At 42.5% G+C, this 22442-nt stretch overlaps 1 protein-coding gene across 4 annotated transcripts in view; it reads right to left on the reverse strand.

The window, feature by feature from the left end:
* The window catches only part of SLC22A23 (solute carrier family 22 member 23), a 110561-nt gene that overhangs the window by 65177 nt on the left and 22942 nt on the right, over positions 1-22442 (reverse strand). For all 4 annotated transcript variants that reach the window (XM_066187425.1, XM_066187416.1, XM_066187434.1 and 1 more), the window contains exon 3: positions 21007-21161. In XM_066187425.1, the coding sequence (XP_066043522.1) occupies positions 21007-21161 (155 nt within the window). The remainder of the gene's footprint in view (positions 1-21006; positions 21162-22442) is intronic.

Consider the following 22442-nt stretch of genomic DNA (forward strand, 5'->3'; position numbering starts at 1 on the left):
CAGACATAATTAGCAGTCTCATTTTATTCAATTATGAGGTCACGGAGACTTCTTTCTATACTTTACCAGCTTTTGCTATGGGGAAAAAAATAAAAAGCAGCAGAAACCTCATGGGTGAAGCCCATATTAAGTTAACTCAGCTTCTTGGACTCCTTTGGCTTCAAATAAACAAAATCATTGCCTAGGGACAAAGTTTGACACCTGCACTCATGGCACTCTAGGACAGTTTCAGTACAAGTGAGAAACCTGATTGAAACAACCACTGCACTGACCTGAGAAAAAAACATTGTCCAGGAAGAACTGCTTAATTAGGTCTGCCCACGCTCTTACAGAGAAAATAACTTCCCACGTGCATAAAGGAGGCATTTCCAGACCACTGAAGGTAATCCTTCGACGCCAGCTTTGCCCTTCCACCAGACAAAAATTTGCTTTACTCTGTTCTGCTGTCAGTTAACCAAAAATTAGTACAATCCTCTCCCGCAGCACACTCTGTAATCACAACCAGAATTGATCCCTGCAAGTTAAACCCTCATGTTTTCAAGGAAGACTAAAGATTAGTTGCATTCGTGCAAGAGATAGCACTTACTATCTGCCATGGATGGGGCAGTATGCACTTCCGGGCTGCAAACCAAGGTTTCTAAGACCTGAATTAGCCTTTGGTGCCCTGAAACCAACCATTGCATTGCTCTGCCTAAATCATCCTGACTATAACAACTATAACAAAGAGAAGTAATCCCATGGAAAACACTGGCCAGTTTCCAAGACAAACAAATAGCTCTAAGCTGAGAACAGCTCAAATAGTAATTACAGACAATAGTAAGTTGTGTGGTGCATGTGGAGTAGACAGGGAGAATGGATAAAGTGTCTAATGCAAAGGGAAGCAAGAGGCGACACCTTATTACCCCTACAATGCAGATGGGCTACAGCCAGGGCAGTATAAAAAAAATAGTTTGTTGTTTCAAACAAATCTCTTTGAGAATCTGTGGATGCTGTACAGAGAACTGGCTCCCTAAGAGAAGCTGTGTCTAACTGCAGCACAAAACCATCCACTTCAGCTCCTGGAAGGAAGAGTACTTGAACCTGCGCTAACCAACTCACATCACCAACACAACTTAACTGTGAGCTATTAGAGCTTTGGTCTGATTTTATACAACTATTCCTTACAGAAAGCTAGATTTCAGAGAATAAAATTAGTAATCACTGTTTATAATGTAAAATCCATATGGCCTTACAACAAAAAAGCAGTATTTCTGATGACTTAAAGTGTCACTGCTACAGCAACCGACCAAGCTAAATCATATAACATTGCAAATCTAGAAGTTTGTGTGTTCAATCAGTTAAAATAAAATTAAGAATATTGTATTTCTATGTTTGCCATGGGAATGGTGATGACTTTGTTCTGATGAGGCACCCTTGTATTAGTAGTGGATATTCTTCTGCAGACTGACAGAAAAGAGGAAAGAAGCACTTCAGCTTGAAAAATAGTACCAGTGTTTCTGCCAGCCATCAACTGTAGCCAGTGCTCCTTGTGTGTGCAGTTATAGAGCTCCACAGGGAGCAAAGCAGCACAGGCCTGGTTTAACTGAAAAATTGCCCACCAGCAAGGCTGGGCAGTGCAACATGCCGTTCTATTACTTCTAGACAACCTGTACGATGTTGTTTGGAGACTGAAGAATGCTCTAACTGAATTAAAAACAGTTCAATGAGGCAGAAAAACATAACTTTTTTGCCTCTGGAAACCTGGGTTAAAACCAAAGCTTCAGCCATGAAGGTAAACATTATGTTCTCTTAACTGCATGGACTGCTGCTACAAATAGGAAAAAACCCACCACCCACCAAGGAAGATTCTGCTCTGCTGAAGAAAGCTTCAGAATTCAAGCTCTGCATACATAAAAAAAATCAAGTGCAAACACAACAAGGAAGGGATCTATTCAAAAGGCCTATATTGACCACTAAGTCACTCTTTGCACTAGCTGGAAACAAATCCTGCTAAAAATAAGGACTCCATGTTTTCATCTCTCTTTCCAGTCCTTGTGTTTCAGAAATACATGATTGAGTCAGAATTCTGTTATTATTTGTTTTTATCCTAAGTTTCCTTGCCCTTCCCTCTCCCCCCAGTGCACAGATGCAGCTCCAGCAGCTCATATTTTCATTCCTTCTGCTTCATCCACTCCCCCACAGAGGTATCCCTCCATTCATAGTTAGGAGGACTTGCATAACTGGCTGCCCCAAAGCAATTGCCTTCAACAAAACACTTGCTTCTTAGACTTATAAAAGCTACCTTGAGACCCCTGAGTGTGTTGCCTCTGTTGCTCTCCACACTTCTGTTATTCCACATCCCAGCCTCACTTCTCCCCTTCATCACAGGGATCAGAAATACACCAAACATACCTTAAAGGATAAAAGACATTTTCCTTCATCCCATCTTGCCTAGCATGATGCTCAACATACAGATGGAGATTCTTCCTCCTGAACGACACATTGGAGCATGCACAACACGCAATCCATGGCAGGAATCACTTACATAGAATAGAAATCAAAAGGGTGAACAGGGCAGAGCATGGCACACAGTATTGATTCTCCCACCTGATGAAAGCAAGAGCTCCTCACTTCAGAGGAACGGCCATCAGGAAACCTAGTGGGATCTTCATGAGCAAATAGGAGCAGATGAGCATCCTGTTTCACCCCACTTTCACTGTGGCAGACATTACACACTAATTCAGCATTTTTCTACACTGACAGGACAGGAAAAACACAAAGCACACAGGCACCAAAAAACTGCAGTGCCTGCTGACAGATCCGAGTAACACCTCACCCAGAGAGGTCTCCCCCAGGAAAGCATGGAAAGGCTCTGAACTGACTCAATGATTGACATGGGGAATGGAGTTTATCCCTTAGGCAGCAAGCTGGAGACAGACATGTAACAGCCCTTTCAGTCACGCACACACCTCCTTTCAAAGCCTAGTTCAGAGAAACCTGCCATTTACCATTGCTAGTTGGTAATGGACCAGCCCTCTAAACTAATGTAGAAGAGATTTGCAGAACAGCACTGGAGATTTTATGGATTTTAAGTCTGAATCTGGGAGCAGAAGGGGATTAACAATGCTTTCTATGAAGACACATGAACACACGATCAAAGATGGAACAAGCCCTCTGCAGCAGATTCTTGTGGTACCACTTAGCTTTCAGGACAAGGTGGTAGGCATGGAGATGTTCAGAGTGCATTAATCCTAGGCAAAAAGCCTGCAGCTTCCAAAGAGTAGATTAATTATTAAACCAGCAGCAATAAAAATATTCAGCAGCTCGGAGACATATACCTCTATTATGGACAGATAAGAGCTCCAATAACCTTGAACCTCAATTTATAGATTCACTCCTCCTTCCCTGTAGATAGCAACAGTTATATTTTCTAATTTGTCCTTACAAAGAGAAATTGATGAAAATGGTGGTTTAAATTGGCTAAGAGGCACAGTGTGCACAGCAGTAGTATTTTCCTCCATCTTTCCGTCTTCTCTCCTGTCAGCACCCATAAGAATAGAGTATGTTTGCTTCCCTGACCAACAAACCAAAGAGGGATCATGACAATGATTAAGAGCTTTTAAGTACACCTATTTTTTCTATAAAGTAATTGGGATGGCAAATACTGGGATGTGAGAGATTAGGCCTGTTGGAGTTTGAAGAGACACTCCTTAACATCTTTGCCTGTCTAAAGTCAGGTTAGTCACTGGAACACCCGAAACCCAGGTACTCAGAATAGGGACGAGCACATGTGCCCTCAAGACATTGCAGTTTTGGGGTTGCTGGTATGTACGTGCAAAGATCACCCAGTTTTGTGAGTGAAAGCAGAGCGTATTCTGTGTTTGAATGAAGAATTGTTGTTATCAGATGACAGAAATTAAGTTTCACCTCAGTGTATTCAACCCAACTGAACTCCAAAACACCCATTTGTAGACAGGAAATGCAAAAAAGCAAAAATAATCTTTTACAGTGTTTGGCTGTGAGTCATTGAGTTGAGCAACTCCAGCTAGCAGTATTAAACATGGTTAAATGAAAAAGTTGGTAGGGAGGCTGGAATCTCAGCAATTTCTCAACAGATTAATCTACTGTATTGTCCCTCGAAGGGAGGAGTTTGAAGTCTCTAATATGTATATCACTATACACCGAGTAATAAACAGGAGAGGACAAACACTGGCCAAACTGGCTGTCCTCCAGTTAATCATCCTGCTTTTGACTCAGATTCATCTGTGAGCTGCTGTTGAAAACCAATTGCTTGTTTAATGGGGCAGAAAGATGAAATCAATTTCAATATGCATCTCTAAAGTGTCCCTCTTACGTAAAAGTGCTGCCTGAGGGAGCAAGAGACACGTACATTTCCTTCTGCTTGTGCCAGTTTCACTTCCAATTTGCTATCCCTACAGGTACCGAACTCTAAAATTATGGGGCGGAAGAAGCTGCAGCCGAATGCAAACCGACTCTCTTTGGTTCACGGCGTTCTCAAGACACAGACAGAGCTTCTCCAGGGAGGTGACAGCCACACACCCAAGTGAGATTAGTTAACACTGACTCATCAGGTGTTTCATTAAGGAGCTGTGTCAGGGAAGAAGAAACCAAGTGCGGTGAGCAGTGCTAACGCCGGTGGCGCGGTGCTCCAGGGAGGAGCGGTGACTGCTGGAGTGGGGGACGTTTCAGGGACAGATGACACTGGCACGGCTGGGAAAGTCAGCCCAGGCCTGTCTCCAAATGAGCAAAAGCCATTAAGTGGCACTGCCCGGAAATTAGGATCAATAGTAATACACACACACACACATTATGGGCTTTTGGTCAGCTGAGGAGCATTCAAACCAGATCAAAACGGATTTGCTGACTGCAGGGCATCCCATAATCGTTTTCCATACCAAAAGTTAAAGGCAATAGCCCCGTTTGGGACTTCACCTTTTTTTCTCTTGTTTTTTAAACAAGAAAACTTCCCTAAGCTGAAAAATAATTTTCCATTCTAACTCAGGAATTTGAAAACTGTATTAACAGAGGTTCTAGGACTTTTGATTTTGCTTTTGATTTTGTTGTGTCTTTTCATTATGATTTTATGACTGAACACTCACAAATGCACAATTTATGAGATCCTTTGCTAACACAATAAACCAGAAAACAAAAAACAATTATGCTACTTTAGGAAAGCATAAGACAGACCACAGACTGGACCAGTGGTCAAAACACCACCCCCACAACCAACCCACACGCTCCCTGTTCTTCCTAGCCACATCCCGATAGCCTGCGGCTATCGTACAAGGAAACATTCCTGTGTCACACGTGCCTGTGTACTCGCTGGCCAGGCACTGCACAGCACGCATCTTTACACACATTTTTGGGGTGCAAGCCCCATTTTTGCAGTTATCTGGAAAACAGGCATTCCCAGAAGCATGGCTAACTCCCTCTGTGTCCCTCACCACAGCTCCACGAGCAACGTCAAGGCGCTCGAAGCAATGCAAGTGACAGGACAGTTTGCCAAGGCGTCAGTGTCAAAGGCTCCAGGTTCACAGAGAAGCTGCTTGGTGCCACAGTAAGGAATTTCCATCACTCCAGACAAGCCTAAGAGATCACACACATACACAAAAGTCTCCTCTTATGTCACATGCACCACATTAACATTACAAAAGGAACCAAGCACTCAAGCATTCCAGAATTAAAAAAGCCTGCGTTTACTGCCTGTAAACTAATCGCCTGATCTCATATCAATTTTATCATCGCAAAGTTATTTAATGAATAACTAAGTTTGCACTGTGCTTTTTCACCACACTATCTAGGGGGATAAGGTTCATAAAAAGACCAAATACTTCCAACTCCCGCAGAAAGGATACAATAGAAATGAAGAAAACACAGACCCTGCCACTTGGGAATTTGTTTCAGTAAATTCCAGCGGTGTGCAGGACACCAGGAGTAATGTCTGCAGAACTGGGAAGCAACTGCCTCTCCCACCAAACATCCATGCTGCACACAAGTATCACCAAATTACACAACATACTGAGCTGGTAGTGACCCACAAGGATCAAGCCCAACTCAGCCCTGTACAGGACAATCCCCAGAGTCAGACCATGTGCCTGTTTCAGGCCACTCCGGATGACAGTGTTTTCTGAAAGCCAATCTCTGGTCACTAAGAACTCAATGAAAAGGTACAAAGGAATTGAATGGGAGACTATGCCAACAATATATTATACATGCTGTCTGTGGGATGGGGAGTTTCTATCCCATGAGAAATTTTAATATTTTGACATCTGCTTTCACCTAATCTGTCTCTGCTGCTTAAGGATTCCCATGATACAATGGACTAGTTTAGCAAGGAAAGAATCTGCAACAAAAATGTGGTCGAGGAATGCAGACATAAGGAATAAAACACACACAGCTTTTAAAAGTAACACATTATTGCATTTGAAAGTAACACATTATCTCCAGAGACCACAGACATTGAATGTGACCCAAAACAAAACATCCAGCGTTTCTCCAGCATAGGGAAATGCCAGAGAAGTCAAATATTTTCTGTGGAAAGTTCCTATCACAATACTGTATAGCTTCCAAAGAAGAAATGTGTGTGTATGTATATACATATATATTTATTTTTATTTACATATATTTATTTTTGGGCAATCTTCCCCTCCTTTAAGACACATCCTCCCATATGCCATACTTTCCTTCCAGTGCTTCATCATTTGCCTTTGACCTGTTAGCTGCCATGATAGATAGTGAGTGTTCAGTCACTCATCTATCTTTGCTAGGTCTGCTGCTAGTATTCCAGAATTCCAAATGAAAAAGGACCACAACTTCCCACTAAAAACAGTTGAGTGAGAGTCTCTTCTTCTCCCTGACCTTTCCATGGGAGGGTGGCCAGCCCAGCTACAATCCATACATGCACCATTCCTCACCCATTATTTCTTTAACTTCCTTTAGTGGGGTCCAAAGACCATGACAAACAAGGCTGTGATGCCATTAGAAAATCCACACTTCAAGAGTTCAATTTTCCTCACAGAATGATGGTCATATTTTTTCCCCTTTTGATTTTGCTCCATCTGAAGCGTACTCTGTAGTACACAAGAAACTCATCTAAGTACAGTTCATCCTGAGCACAGAGACATCGTGCTACGAGAAGGAACGAGCACGTTACTGGTTATGGTTCCCTTATCTGCACCAATTCCACTGCTGTTGCAAACACAATAACCCTAGGGTGGATCTGTCAAAAAAACAGAGCAGAGAAACTGACAGTGGTGGGAGTAATATTTTGAGAAGTATTTTTGATTTATTTAAGCCATATCACCTTGCACAGTGGATTTTGAGTGCAGCTACAAAACCAGCCAAACTGGCCAAATTCAGGAGGTGTCAATATGTGGCAGAAAATTCTGACGCTGGCAGTGCTTTTTGAGAGCTGTAATGTGTGGCCACACCTTTGCTTGGTTTTCAAAGCTTCCGGAGATAATGCTGGTCAGGATGCAGTTTGTCACCTCACCACGTAAATCCCACTTTCCTGCATTCTCACCTCCCCTGACATTTACCTCCAACACTTGCTCCCTAAATGGATATTTCAACGAAAGAGCAGAAAATCGGCTCAGCGAATTGAATTTTTGTTGATTTGTTGGCTGGATTATGTGGCTGAACAAAGCCAGCAGAGAGGAAGGCAGGTGAGCAGGGCTGCTCCTCCCTGCATCAGAAGCTGCTGGGATCCCCTCAGGCTGGGAGTTAAGAAGTAGTTACAGGAATGCAAACACATTTCTCCTGCATGGTGACCACATTAACTGGAACACTACATCCAATAATTACTGAACTTATTACCGATCCTATTACTATCTTAATAGGATGATAGCTGCAGCACAGTTCCCATGGAGTATGACTTTTTCTTCAAGACCTTCAGGGGAGCACCAGTACCCTGAGAAATGGGCTCATGACCGCAGAGGCAGCAGCTCTGCTGGGCCCCAGACCCACACCACGCTGACAGCACCTCTCTCAACAGGTACCTGCACCGGGGTAGGATCAGGCTGTGTTGTGTCAGAGGTACCCTCTGCTGCTGCCAAGACCTCCAGGTACAGACAACATGGAATGGCTTTGCGAACCACACCCTGTTCCTGTCCTGATTCACCAGTTTGCAGAACTAACAGAAAATGGAAGTTTCAATAAATTGTATGTTTAGGTTACTCAAATGTGTGATAATTTTACATTTACAGTTGAATTAAACATAATGAATTTTACACTGAATACCTGTCTTGAAATTGTCTCAAGGTTTACATTTCAAAAGTACCATTTCATACCAATTAAACATTGCACAAGTGTAACTGCCATGCAGTATATTAAAAAAAAAAATTAGCTTAAATATTGTTTGCTTTGGCATTTAGCCTTCTTGCAGTTGCAGCTTTAATTTAAATCACTAAAATTCTGTTTGAAATTAGAATTGTGCATAACATTTTGCAGACCAGTATTCCAGTTCAGAATCATCAGGAAAAACTTATTTTCACATAAATCTCAGTGAACACTCCTAATATATTATAGCAAGTGCTGTAGTGTGCCTTTCTCATAGATGCCTTCACCAAAGAATAAGCACTATTTCATTCCACTGTTGAGAAAGTGAAACTCACTTTTCAGTGAGTAGTTTTCAATACTGCCATTTATAACAAAACAAACAGGAGACACAGCTAAAGCCTAAACACAAATCCAGAAACTTCCTTTTGTACTGGCTATTTTACACAGTACATTTTAAAATAGAAATGGGCAGCTGTAGTCAGACATTCTCAGGCAGCCACCTAATTAGCAATCCAAAATTAATTCAGAAAGCAGAAATAATAAAGTAAAAAAACAAAACCCCCAAACACCAAAATCAAACAAACCAAACAAAAACCTACACACTTTGGAAATCCCAAAGACTTTGAAAATGTTCTGATTAAAAGACCAAGGTTATAGGAGCTTGATAGACAATTCAGCCCAGGGAACATCTTTCAGCATCTTTATACTAGACACAAACATCATCATCTCTGCCCCCAGTTCAAGACCTAACCTTTTCTTATTCCAAAGCCAAAAAATAAAATTTAGTCTCATTGAAGGGTAAAATTTACTGTGTAAAACTGATGGGACAGCAACAAAATGACCTTTTCAAAGCAACTCTTTCCAGTACTGAAATATCAGATTGATGGTCTACATTTCTGCTTTTCAAGGTTAGCACTGCCAAGTTCATGATCAAGATGTTTTGGTCTGAATCACAGATTTTTTGTTGTCATCAGCAGACTGAAGGGTTTTATTTATTCACTAATTTGGATGTTGCTAAGAAAAGCCAGCCAGAAAAGTGGAAATCTCGTAACTAGGACCTGATCATATTTGGTTCTGCAACTGAGCTTCAGAAGTTTTCAATAAATCCAAAGCCAGGCTTCTTACTCTGAAAGCTTAAATAAATAAAGTTAAAGCCATACAGATCTCTGTAAATTATTTTTAAGAATTGGTTTTCTCTGCTGCCAGTTTATCTGCTCTTCTCAAAGTTAGCCACTGCCTAGAAAAGGTGGAAGGACTTCCATCTGCTACTACTTCAAAGACAGCTATTCTGAAAGGAAGAATCAACCTGTCCAAGACATATGTTTCTCAATGTATTAGACCTGCTGTCTCTGTCAAGATGCAATTAAACATTGTCTAATCTTTAAAAAGCCTGCAAGAAATAAGTTTTAAATCCCACATTTAAGAATGACCCACACTGAATTAAGTCAAGCTTCACCACGACTTGCAACTGACTAATCTGTTTACACCAAGGGAATTTCCTGACCCAAGGTTGCTTCAGTAAACTTGCAAGAATTGATCCATTTGCAGTACAAGCAAGCCACAAGGTCTCTTACACTGCTTCTACAGCAGGGCATTATGGCAAGGCAAATTTATATCATGGCCCTTGCAGTCCCTCCTCTCTCCTTGACTCCCCAGGCACATGCTCCTTCTCTCCACCTTTGTCTGCCTATGCTTATTCCACCCCGCAGTGAGCTTTTGTAAGGGAAAGACCAGGGGAAAACTGGCTAAAAACCAAAGAAAACAAAAAAATCAACAGATTTCTGCTTGTTTACACTGCTGAATCAGTTCACTGTAGGGCCAGCAGTAGGTGAGAGCACCAGTCAGGGCAGGATGGACATCCCCGGAACAGGCAGTGCCAGGGCAGCTTAGACTGTCCCTGAGCTGCTGTCAGATTGTCCTACAGGACAAAAGCTCCAGCCAGTTCCTCCTGCATTGTCATTTTGAGATTTTAACTACTCCCAGAGTGAGGGCAGGAAGGGTCAGACACATAAACAAAAGGCCTTGTCCTGCTTGCACAGGCAGGTGGGTTACTTCTCCCAGAAGTCCACTCCTGTGAGGCTTTCCACCTGCACAGCACTGCCATGGGCAGAGCCACACTGCAGGTGTTGGCTGGCAGCTGAGCAGCACTGGGCAAGCAGGACATGCTGCTGTGGCCTGAAGGAGGGATAGAGATTATAGGTAAACTAAAGTATCCTAGTCAGAAGTCAAATCCAAAGCTGTCCTGGCAGGACAAAGCACTGGTATGCCCAATGCAAGTCCCACCAGGTACTAAAAACCTCCCAGTCAGGATCCCAGCAAGGGACAGCACTGAGGTAGCAGAGCTACTCCCATTCACACATGCTAACACGACATGCTGCCAGCTTTGTCTGGCCATCTTTTTGTTTCCAAAACAACTAGGACACAAAATCTTTAATTGCTGCTATTATTCTTCATTGGATTGGAGCAGATTTCTTATTTTAGAAAAATTTCTGTCACATTGTCTTTTATCACAGCATGAGAGAGAAGGCAGCTGTGGTACATACTGTATAGTCTGGGTTTTTTTATTTTCCCTCTTTGGGTCATGCATTAGCTATTCTTCTTCTCTGCTTTGGCACATGTTACTAACCCTAGACCCACACAAAACATTTATCCTCAGGGAAAGACCACCTTTAAAGAAAAGGTCAGAAAGGGAGGAAAGGGACCTGCATGAATGTTTTTTTATTGAAATACAACACTCAATTAAAAATGATGAAGTCTATCTCCTGAAAAAGTCAAATCCATCAGGTTAAAGGTTTACAAGATGCAGATGGGATTTTGCATGCTTTCTTCCAGACTTAGCAGAGACACTAAAAAAAAAAAAAAAAAAGAAAGCAGAATGGGACAACTGATTGGACAGAATGGGACAATGGCTGATTCACTATTCGAAACTCACACATGACATCCAAAAGACTCCTATGAGTCAAGGTTGATATAATCAAAACTTCTCTTGCCCAAATTCCAAAGCATTGGAGTTCACTAATTGGGTTTCTCTGTTGTACAGATACAAGAGAAACAGGTTTTTTTCAACAGATGACAAACACTGACAGCTTTATTTATTTATTTAACTTTCAAAGCAGAGTCATTTTTAATGGATCTATAATTCAAAAGCTCTTTAATTAATTTTCCTCAAGCTTCCTAGAAAGACAGATTTGGCTTTCTGCATTGAAAAACAAGTCAGTCAAGTTCTAGGCAAAGAACCACAACCAAACATTTCAAAGTCAAAGCTATAAATGAAACAAAAATTGAATGTTATTAGGAACACTGGTTGCAATTTCACCACATAAGCTACTTCCAGCATTACCCAATCTTTAAGGTGCTCTTATTTTTCTTCCTGCCTTCAATTTATTTTTGTTTGCTATAATAATAGTAAAAAAAACCCAAACCACAGAAATTCTTCCCTTGTATTGCTTTTTGCCTCACCACATTATTGATTCTGCTTCCTGTGCTTTTTTTGTAATTTTTCTTTCTTCTGACTATGTTAATCGAGCGCTCCATATCCAGGAGACAGCTAGAGTGCCTATAAGTACAGGACTGAAATCTGAGTGGAAGCAACAGTGGAACTGGAAAAAGTCCCTGAAGAGCTGACAGGCTGACACTTTGTTCCTTCTGGACAGCAGTTTCACATCAAGCAGAAAACCAGGGATCCATCTGTTTACTTTGGACAACAACTCTGGTGCTTAAATATCCACTGAACTCAGTGCTTCATAGAGAAAATGCCCTCCTCATTTCTCCAGGGAATTAATCTCAAGTGTCTGGATAACAGTAACATAAAGTAACCTACCCATGTCTTCATACCAGGACACACAGGTTCTCCAGTCTGCATTTCTAACAAAATCACAATTACAGTGCACAGTGCTCCAGCAGAGCCTGCCCTCCTCCACGGCACTTCTCAGGTCCTAGTCCAGCCGGGGCATGTGCAAACACTGCTCTCCCCTGGCTGCTTCTGCCAGAGAGTATTCTCCTCAGAAAATAAACAACAGCAGAATGAAACGTTTGTCCTTAACCTAGTACACTGATGATGTGAGCTAAGCCACTGATGGAGATGTATTTGCACTTAAAAGCCTGATTGCAAGGGAGAGGGCTGTGGCATTGCTGTACAAAGAGTGGTCTCTGCCATGGCACTAGGTCAGAAAGCTGGAAGGAGAGGCCACAAGAACTGTTAGCCTGCCAAGAATTCCTCCAAGCACAGGCCAGTTAGAGAGAAATGCTGGGACACCCAGGAGCTGGGGACATGACCCAGAGAGGTGCAAGAACTTGGATCCAGAATTTCAGATGCAAGTACTGGACCGTGCTTTCTTCCACAGTTCAGCACAGGCACTTTATCAAGGGATAGCTATATTTCCAAGCCACTGAACCTTCTTCAAACATCCTTTTGCTTTAGGATACTAGCTGGGTTTTTTCACCAGGCCTAAATTCAAGAACTGTTGCAAGAAAAGTTGAAAAATTCTGTACTGAATGTATAGGTGACTAAAGCAGACATACAGCTTATATATCCAAAACTGGAGTAGTCCAAAGATTTGCACATTATTCATTAGACTTTAGTAAACTGATTTCTTCTCTCACAATTCATACCATAACCAGAATTCAAAGAATGTGAACAAACAACTTTCCAAGATATTAGCAAGCACTTAGGTCTCAACTTATCTCTAAAAACTACATAAGTGTCTGTACAAGTGATTTAAGAAGGGACCAAATGTTCTCAAAAGACAAAAACATAGCTCACACTTTTAGGTCCATCAGTAATTGCAGCATATAACTTATGAACAAATTCATTCACAATGCTACATCAAGGAGTTTTCTTTAAAAAAAAAAAAAAGAAATGAGCATTATGAGCACTGGTATGGTGTGCGTGATTAAATTCTGTACACTGTCAACAATTAAAATGAAGGATTAAAACAAAAGTGAACTTTTTTATTGTATCTGACTAAATAATACACACTTGCAGAACTACTGCAATGAGCACTGCCTGCAAATTTCATGCTTTGAGTGAAATTTAATTAACTTGAACTAGTAAAAATCCCACAGGGTTATATTATTTGTAAGTGAAAAAATAGGAGTCATGTCTGCGTGACTGGGGACGGGAATTTGGCTAGCATTGTCTAATTATGGTTCCTCTTGAAAGGCACATAAATATTTATGTGAATTTGTGCACTGACATTTGTTGCTGGACTTGAACATTCAAAGTCACTACAGATAACTTCTAAATGCACCTTCTACATACACATGGCTTTTCCTCTATGCACATCCTGTTTCTATAACTTGGTTTGTTTTCCTGGCAAGCTAACCTGTAGGGATAGGCAGGAAAGGGAAGTAAAGCACTATTCATTCCTAGGTGATTTATGAACCTATGCGTCCTTCCTTCTGCAGCAGAAAGCTGGCACACGCGCACACAAAAATATGTGTGCATGTCTGTGCCTTCATTGGAAGAAGCATCTGGGGGAAAAACAAATCCAGCCCTGAATGCTGTCTGTCTGAAGTGCAACTCCTGAGAGTGTCACTGCTCATCTTCTTTCCAACACTAGCCCATCCTCTTTTCAAGTGCTGCCAAGTGCCAGGACACAGATGAGGAACAGGGCAGCTAAATCTCAGTAAGCCAACAGACTCAGCACAACGAACTTTATATGCACAACTTCTCCCTTATACTCCCTGCAAAAAACTTAGCTTCCTGCTAGGAAAAAATGAAAAGGTTTAAAAAACCAAAGTCACTTGGACATGGCCTGCATGGATGCATGCACATGTGTTGGGGGAAGCTTTTGCTACCAGCCAGCCTACACAACACAGAACACTAGCCTGGATCTATGTAGCAAGAAAAGTCATTTAGCAGCTGTCTTACAGCAAGAGGAAAAAAACCCCAACAAACCAGCAGAGGGAACAGACACTTCACAATTTATTCTTACAGTGAGGCTATAACACCACTTCAGCTGAGTCAAAGAGTTGCAAGTGAAAGGCAACTTTTTGGATTTAGTTATCCATTTTAAACATTCACAGTCTAAAGTCATCAGTTGTACCAGCAGCTGAGACAATGCAAAGGAATTTGGAAGAGGAAGAGAAAAAGCCCCTCTCATTTCCTTTCAGTGGCAACAAGCTTTCAGCTGTGCAACAGACTTACAAATCTATTTGACATTGGTCAGAATAAAAAAAACACCAGTTAAAAAAATCCTTAGAAGTGCAATTACACTTCTGAACAGTTACAAGTATTTGTGTGACAGAAGGTAAGATTTTGCAGACTGAGCATACCCAGAGCGTTGGAGCTGGTCTGGAACATATAAAAGAGAGACCTTTTAAATGGTAAAAATGCAAGCTGTGTTCTGACCTGGGGAAATTGCAAGTGCCTTCTAATCTCATCTGATTGTCATCATCACAAGTGTAACAACTGCAGTGTTCCATCTTAATTGCATTCACAACTGATCAGTCATACAAAAAGTATCTCAAATAAAATTAGTTCCTTAGGCTTTTTGTCACACTGACAACACATAAGATTTTCAGTAACCTAAATGGAAAAAATCTATTAAAATTATATCCTGCTGCAGTATCTGCATCAAACAAACATCTTTCAACCTTCCAAGGAGCTTTAGAAAGAGCCTACTTTTAGTCTCCTTTGGCATACTTGAAGACTTGGTATAAATTAATTTCAAATGGGCTGCCTTCAATGGTACAGTTTTTCCGGGATTCAGGACAATATGTTAGCAATGTTTCGAGGGCACCTCTGCTCCAGAAGCCAGTGTGTAGGGGTTAAAATAAGGATGAGGGTCCATGCCCTAATGGCAGACATTGTGTCCCTTGAAGGGCCTACACTCACTTTGACCATCAGAGAAAAGGGAAGGAAATTCAGCAGAAGTAGTGAGGAAAAAGAAGCAAACAGATTATCATGAGTTGTGATTTGACTGTAGTGAGGGAAGCAACGTAGAACAAGGACAATTTATACTTATAAGGAGAGTACTGCAATTCCAATAACCTTTTCCACTCTTGCATAAATTGAACCCCCAGGCACTTGATAAAAGGCATGCACAGCACTTTTTTTTGAGCAGCTGGAGAGCTGCTACTGCATACTTTTTTTTTTTTTTTAAGCAGTTCTCCCACAAAGCTATTGAAAATTGTAGCAGTGCTGTTTCCAGACAATCACATCCCGGCTCAATGATAGAACAGCCTGTGGTGGCTCTATAAACAAAGTGGTTCTGTATCATTTAACAATTAATGGTCACTTTAAGGTGAACCAGTTAAGATTTCTTGTTCAGTGGATCCCTCTGTGATCACTCCTACCAGATCTGCATCAAGTGACTCAGAAAAAGGAAGGCTGGTTACATAAACAGAAGGTAGGTGGCTTAACAACTTTGATCTTATCACAAACCTGTCAGTGGAGAGAACTGCACGTTACTGCAGAGCTAACTCACATGTCAATGCAATGGAAAGCAATCAGATGTTTTCCACATCCTCTGATTTGGGAATGCTTTGCAGGGTTATTTATTGAGCCAGTTCAGATTACACAGAATAGCTTCAGAGCCTGCTGTTTCCAGTGCTTCACCTGCCTTGCCAAGGCCATGCTTGCTACTGAAGAGTCATGAGAGGCAAACTGAGAATAAAATCAATTATAAACTTGAAATGCTTCAGGATTTCAGAGCCTATACACTTTTGAAAAATATAAAAGGAAAAGACAAAGAGATAAATCTCACCCTTTCTATTAACATCTGACTGGAAGCAAAATTATTTTTACAAATTTGACATCATTACAGCTCAACACTCAGAGGTACTCCATTTTGGCACTTGCTCATTCTTCAGTCAGCAGCAAACTTTCTAGCACTCAGCTCTAGCTTTCCAGGACACATGTTTAAAAAAAAAAAAAAAGTCTTAAGCCACATTTAGCCTCTCAGCTGATGGCCTGTGTAATTTTCAGGAGTAACAGGTTAGATTGACCTAGCTACAAATGAGAGAGATACATCACAGCTGGACACACTAGCTGGTCTGAAAGGCTTTGCCAAGCTTCCATAGAGTTTGGAAACACAACCTATGATTTTCAACAGTGTTTCTACCTTTTTTCTCCCAACAGTCAAAGAGAAGCAACATGCCCACTCATTCTCCTACTGTGCACTGGAGGGACACCCCTGCTTCCTTGCTCCAACCTGAAATGTCATCTTCTTTCCAGCAGAGCTATTTCCAGAGCTTATTTACCAGTTCATTCAAGTCTAGACTTTCTAATTTTGCAGCATAATCTGTAGCTCAGTCACCCATGAAACTGCTGAACAGCCTGCAATTGTGTGCAAATCTACACCATGGCTTGTGCTGCCTGAGCTCAGGTACAGTCATTTGCAACAGCATACAGCATTTTAATGGGAAGCTTTTTAAACCTGCCAGGAGCATTTGCCAGAAAAATATATCTTCCCTTCCTCACCTTCCCCTTAAATAGTTTAATTAATGCCAAAGTCCTATCTTTGGCTCCAGAAAGTGACAAAAGCAAAGATCCTGACAGGGAAACAGATACAGCATAGGACATGAACAGCTGGAAGGGAAGGCTTTTTTCCCTTCATCCACTTAATGGTCCTGCCCAGTGTGAGCTCCCACACTACCCCCCAGGTTCAGGCAGCACAAGAGACACTGTGCCCAGTAGATCTCCCAAAGGAAGCAGGGGACAAGATCAGAGGGCACATCCCACTGACAGTGGCACACTTGGTGGTCTCTGGAGGGAAGGTGGATTGCCTGCCTGGCAGAGGGCTCAGGCAGGTGCTGGCACCAGCCTGACTTGGGCCAGCAGCACGTGAGAGGAGAGGGGGTGAAGGGGGAACTCCTGACCTCAGCCATGAGAGCTCTGGTGTCAGCTGATGGCAAGAAGCCCTAAGGAAGGGAGCTGTGCTGAGTCAGCCACAGCATCTGCCCTTCTCCACAAGCACCCGGGAAAAGACTGCCCCGTGGCCAGGGCTAAGGCAATGACCCAGATGCAACACCTTCCCCAACCTCAGAGTAATCAGATTTGCTTTCTCTCATGACTTCCACATTTGCTGAGTGCACTTGGTCCCACGTGAGTTGCAACAGCAAGCAGAGCTATCTGCAGTGAGTCTGGCGTGCCTCGCCTGCTGCTGCAAATCCACAGATACCAGCAGAGGCATTACTCAGGCACCCATGACCCTGCTCAGGGCTCCCACACCTCTTCCTCTCCCTCTCAGCCTGTCCAAAGGAGAATTCCTCTCAGGGCCACCTTAGGGATTTCCACCCCAAAGGTTAAACTCAAACCTCCTGTCCTTCAGTGGGCAGCAGGCTGGGGCACCGTGCATCCATCTGTGCTGAGCTAACAGGGGCAGAATGCCCATCCTTCCTCTCTGGATGTGCACACAGCAACAAATACCAAACAAAAGGCACCCAGAGGAAGAAACAGCTTTCCCCCTGCCTTCTCCTGACCGGTCTTCCTCCAGTCCCTAGTCTACACTCTCTTCTACATTTAGCTGCTGGGCAGGCCTACATGCCCTTGCAACCACTGTGGTCAGAATGCTCCTTTGCATCCCTTCACCATTTCTCTCTCCAGGAGATTTCGTCACTGGTCCCAGCACCATCTTCCAACAAGGAGTGGCGCATTACCGCAGAAATCTGCTCAACAAAGATAGTAGGGGACCCACCCAGCACACCACAGCAGGCAGCACCAGCTGTGCATCACATTGCTGCTGAGTGTGGCATACTGGGAGACACTTGTACCCTCCTGGGAAGAGCTTCCTGAGGATTCTTGTTGGTCTCTGACCATACAAGACAGGTGCTAATTACTGAGAAGCAAAGAAACCCACTGAAGATTGGTAGGAAAACTTGTTTCCAGGCAGGAAAAACTTCTGGAAGACAGTAAAAGCTCCTGTTCTACATCAGCATGAAAGAAAAGCTTTTCAAAGCTGCATGTGTTTTGGTCACTGGAATAGGATTTGCTGCCTTTCATTCTCCTGGAAGATGCAAGGACCCACAGCAGCCAGGAGAGGAAAGTCCTGGACTTAATGGTCCTCTGCTCCCCTTCCTCACAGCAAGCACCATCACCTGCACAAAGCCTCTCCTCCTGCAGCTTCACTAAAAATTTCACCTGAAACACCTCTTCCAACAAAACTACGGCAGCTGCAGAAAAAAATTTCAGTTTAACAAATCAACATCCCAAGGTGGTTCCTTCAGATAAGCCCTGAGCAGCTCCAGGCAGAGGCTGTGCTTGGAGGCCGCAAGACGTGAGCTCCCCACAGCACGGAAGAAAGCCCACCGAGGAGCGCAGGCAGCTCCATGCTGTCCCTCCGCACAAGGCAGGGCTCATCCCTGGTGCCCTCTGCACCGTAGGGCACACAGCTCAGAAAACAGCACTAGCCGATGAAGGAGAGTGTGGTTTGGATGAAGGGAACTCAATCTTGGCAGCTCTGTGTTATAAAGACAGCACTTTGGTGCTCTTCTCACTCCCAAAGCATCCTGAACTGTTATTTACAATTTCCCTCAGGCAAGCCATAAATCCAAGCACAACTAGCAAGCTCAACACAGTGTAAAAGGATCCCAGAGGCAGACTAATTACCTTTGCAGGCTATGCAAGCCTGTGCAGTTTTCTCCTGCACAGTAGCTTTGGAAATTTTGGCTAATGGCTGCCACTAACAGGTCAAACTTTCCACTTTCCATTGTTCTGTTCAGGGCAGCCAGCTGGGAGTTCAGGGGCAACAAACCTCGAGGGGAAGAAATCAAGGCCATTAAGGGAAAGCGAAGAGAGTCTGTGAATCACAAGAATACTCCACACACTTTTCTGATTCTAGCAGAAAAGACAGTAAATAAAGACTGAGAGGAAGCCAAACAGATTATGAGGACTAAAATCAAAACCACCACCAAAGAGAAAACCTTACAACACCAAATCTCTTGAGACTTTAGGGATTACTTCTCTCTGAGTACTCTATACCTAGGTGACAACATCTTTTTTGTTTGAATTATTTAATACAGTGAAGACTCTCTCCCCTCATCTCTTGAAACTGAAGGTCAGAAGATTTATCAGAGGCACAGGTGCTGCATCTTTCACATTTTCTCACCTCTACAGAAGTGTGCTGATGTTCAGCCTGCAGCTAATTTCACACTCCTAACACCTACTAGATCTGTTTAGGCATTGTCCATCCAGACAGCAGTGGTTATTGCAAACACCTGAATTTTAGAGAGGGTGGGGATAAAATATCCAATTCAAATCACTGTTCTAGACCAAGTAGTGCATGAAACAACCAGAATATGCCATTTTCTGAATGAAAGCCTGGGCTGACAAGGTACTGTCTGGCCTAAAGCAACACATACATTCTTTCACTCCAACCATAAAAATGTCCAAAATCAAACTTCTACTTAGCTGGCATTTCCCCACAAAAATCATCAGTTGCAATCTCTTAAAAGTTAAAAAAAACCCTTATCATGTAAGAAAAACTAATATGCTGCAACTGGGCTGTGAAAAATCCTGACAAGCCAATTATTCAGCTGAACATCACACTGGTAATTGCTGAAGCCCCCTCCCATGGGAGCCACACAGGTTAAATTACTTCCCAATAAAAGTGTAATGTTTTCAGTGGTAGTTTCATTTTTTGGTGAAAGATTCTTGCTAGAGATTACATGAGCAAAAGCAAGAGAATTAAAAAATCATGTATCTCAGGTACCACATCAGGTAGAACAATCAAGTGCAATACAGAACAAACTCTTGTCCATTGCAGTCAGGCCTCATTCCCCTTGGCACAGACCAAAAATAAAACAAAAACTGTGGAACTTAGTACTACAAAATACTCTGTGCGAAGTAAGGGTACAGTGCTAAATCTTGATGAGTTAGATACCATCCACAACAGGAAGCAAATAAAATTTTATGAAGATCTGTACAGCAACTTCCAGGATATAATTAGATCATACTTTTCCAGAGCCATAATAAAGAGGAGGAAATTTTGTGTTTTCTTCAGTTGGTGTGGTGCTACCTGTTAATTACAAACAGCCAAGGAAGCAGAAGATGCTCTCTGGAACATATCCAAGGGACACAGATTAGGCTGGTGGCATCGTGGATGCACCTTCCAAAGGCAAGGCCTCCAGAGGGGCTTTTCAAGTGTTCCGGCTACAAGTTTACTAGTCACCCCAGATGGGAGCACGTAGGTATTTCTTACAAGCTTTCCCTCAAGTTTCTCTAGGAGATTTTTCCCCCCACTCATGAAACAGACAAAACCAACAACACCCAAACAAAAAATCAAAATTGCCAAAGCGAAAAATAAAGAGAGTTGAAAAAAGGACTTCAGGGTCTTCTAACATATTTTTGACATTGCTTTACAATCCTGATGCAGGGACACAGGATATTTCTGCAAATAAAAGAGGAAGTTCTGAAAAAGTGCCAGAGTACAAACTGCAAGAGGCAGCCAAAGTGGTAAGTCTCCCACTGAGCTCAATATTGCAGGGTGAAATCTACTCCCATTACACATTATGGTTACGACCCAGGTAACTTCTAGGTTTAAAAACCAACAGACAAACCCAAACCACCTTGTAACTTTTAAAATTAACTCTGAGACAGCTTCACAGACTGCTTTGTAGTAACCTGAAGAGACAGCTGCAAAATCCTCCTTACCAAAATTCAGGCTATAGCTTTTGCAATCAATATGATTCTGGTTTGATCTGTTTGAACAAAAGCAGGAAGCCAGAAAACAGCAAACCACATACTCGATAAAAACACATTTGTGAGGGCGATAAAGGAATACTCACGCAGTGCGTACAGGGAGAGGACAATTCCAGCCAGGCAAAATCCCTCGAAAAACCTGAGTGTGCTGAACATGGTCACATTCACCGAGAGTGCCACAGTCAGTCCAAATATCAAAATGAATATGACAGAGAAGAGCAGTACAGGCCGTCGACCAACCCTAAAAATAAGGAGGTATGGAGAAACAGTGTTAAAAGCCAGGATGGACATAGTGATGGATCATTAAAACTGGCAAAGAGGGAACAAGTCAGGCAATCCCTTCCAAATATTGACACCAATTTTTAATGTTTGTTCCATTCTTCTTTTTTTTTTTTCCTTACTAAATCTCAGATTTCTCTGCCGGCTTTGCATTGACAAGTCCATCTCAGAAGGGAATAAGCAAAGACAGTACATTGTATTGGTGTGTGATATAACCAGCATTTTCAAAACAACAAAGATAAACAAGGAAGCATCTAGGAACTATTGTAAGGCCATAAATAAGTCCCTTGGAGATGAAAATCAACTTCTCAGAGTGTTTTGTAGTAGCACAGGGGGATACATGGTGTTGCAGGAGCCCTCTTATTAGAGGGTAAAAATGATCCCAGGCACAGAGTTCTTGTTAAACACAGCATCGAAAGGGTCCTGGTTTATTCCTCTTTACAGTTTAGTCATCTTAACTCCAACTATTCACTGACTCTGGCTGCAGCAAGCTCCTGCTGCAGGTTTCCCTTACAGCCTCTGACTGCTGGTTATTTCTTGCTAAACTGTGACTGCATGTTTTAGTCTGCAGACTCTGACTGCAGGATTTTACCTAGCTAGACTATGACTGCAGGTTCCAACAACAGGCTCCAACTACAGACCCAGACTGACCTCACAGCAGTAATTCTCTCCTTCATGCTTCTCAAAGTTCCTCCTCCATGATGATCCTCCCCTTACCAGCTAAACCCCTCTTTTATCACACTCATCCTTATTGACTGTAGCTGTTACTCATCGGGGGCAAGGCACTACTGGGTAATTAACACAGCTGTTACTTATCAGGGGTGAGGTCACCTGTATTCCCTTCTCCTACATATGATATTATACGCTGCATGGCATAACATATTTTTAGCTGCAGAGGTCTCCTCTTCCCAAGAGACGTGTGTTTTTCAATCTCATCCACAAGAGCAGCCAGTTCAGGAAACTACTTTTCTTGGTCTCATTTGTTGAGGGGAAGCCTAACAAACATGGACTGAGCACAAAATAGGGCTCAGTTCACTTTATGGAGCCTTGGAGAGTCGATAATAACACTCACAGGAAAATTGTGAGCTCGAAGTCCCTCCTGCTTGTATCCCCATAGCAGTTGTAGAGACCCACAAACCCAGCCTGACTGGAGGGTAGAGTGAGGAATAAACCACTTCAAAAATCATTACAGGCAACAGGGGCAGAGGACTTGCAATCCTCCTTTGCAGCTGCAGCCTGTAGT

The sequence above is a fragment of the Chamaea fasciata genome, unplaced genomic scaffold (assembly GCF_029207755.1).
Source record: "Chamaea fasciata isolate MVZ Bird 193981 ecotype frontalis unplaced genomic scaffold, bChaFas1.0.hap1 SCAF_1, whole genome shotgun sequence".
NCBI lineage: Eukaryota > Metazoa > Chordata > Aves > Passeriformes > Sylviidae > Chamaea > Chamaea fasciata.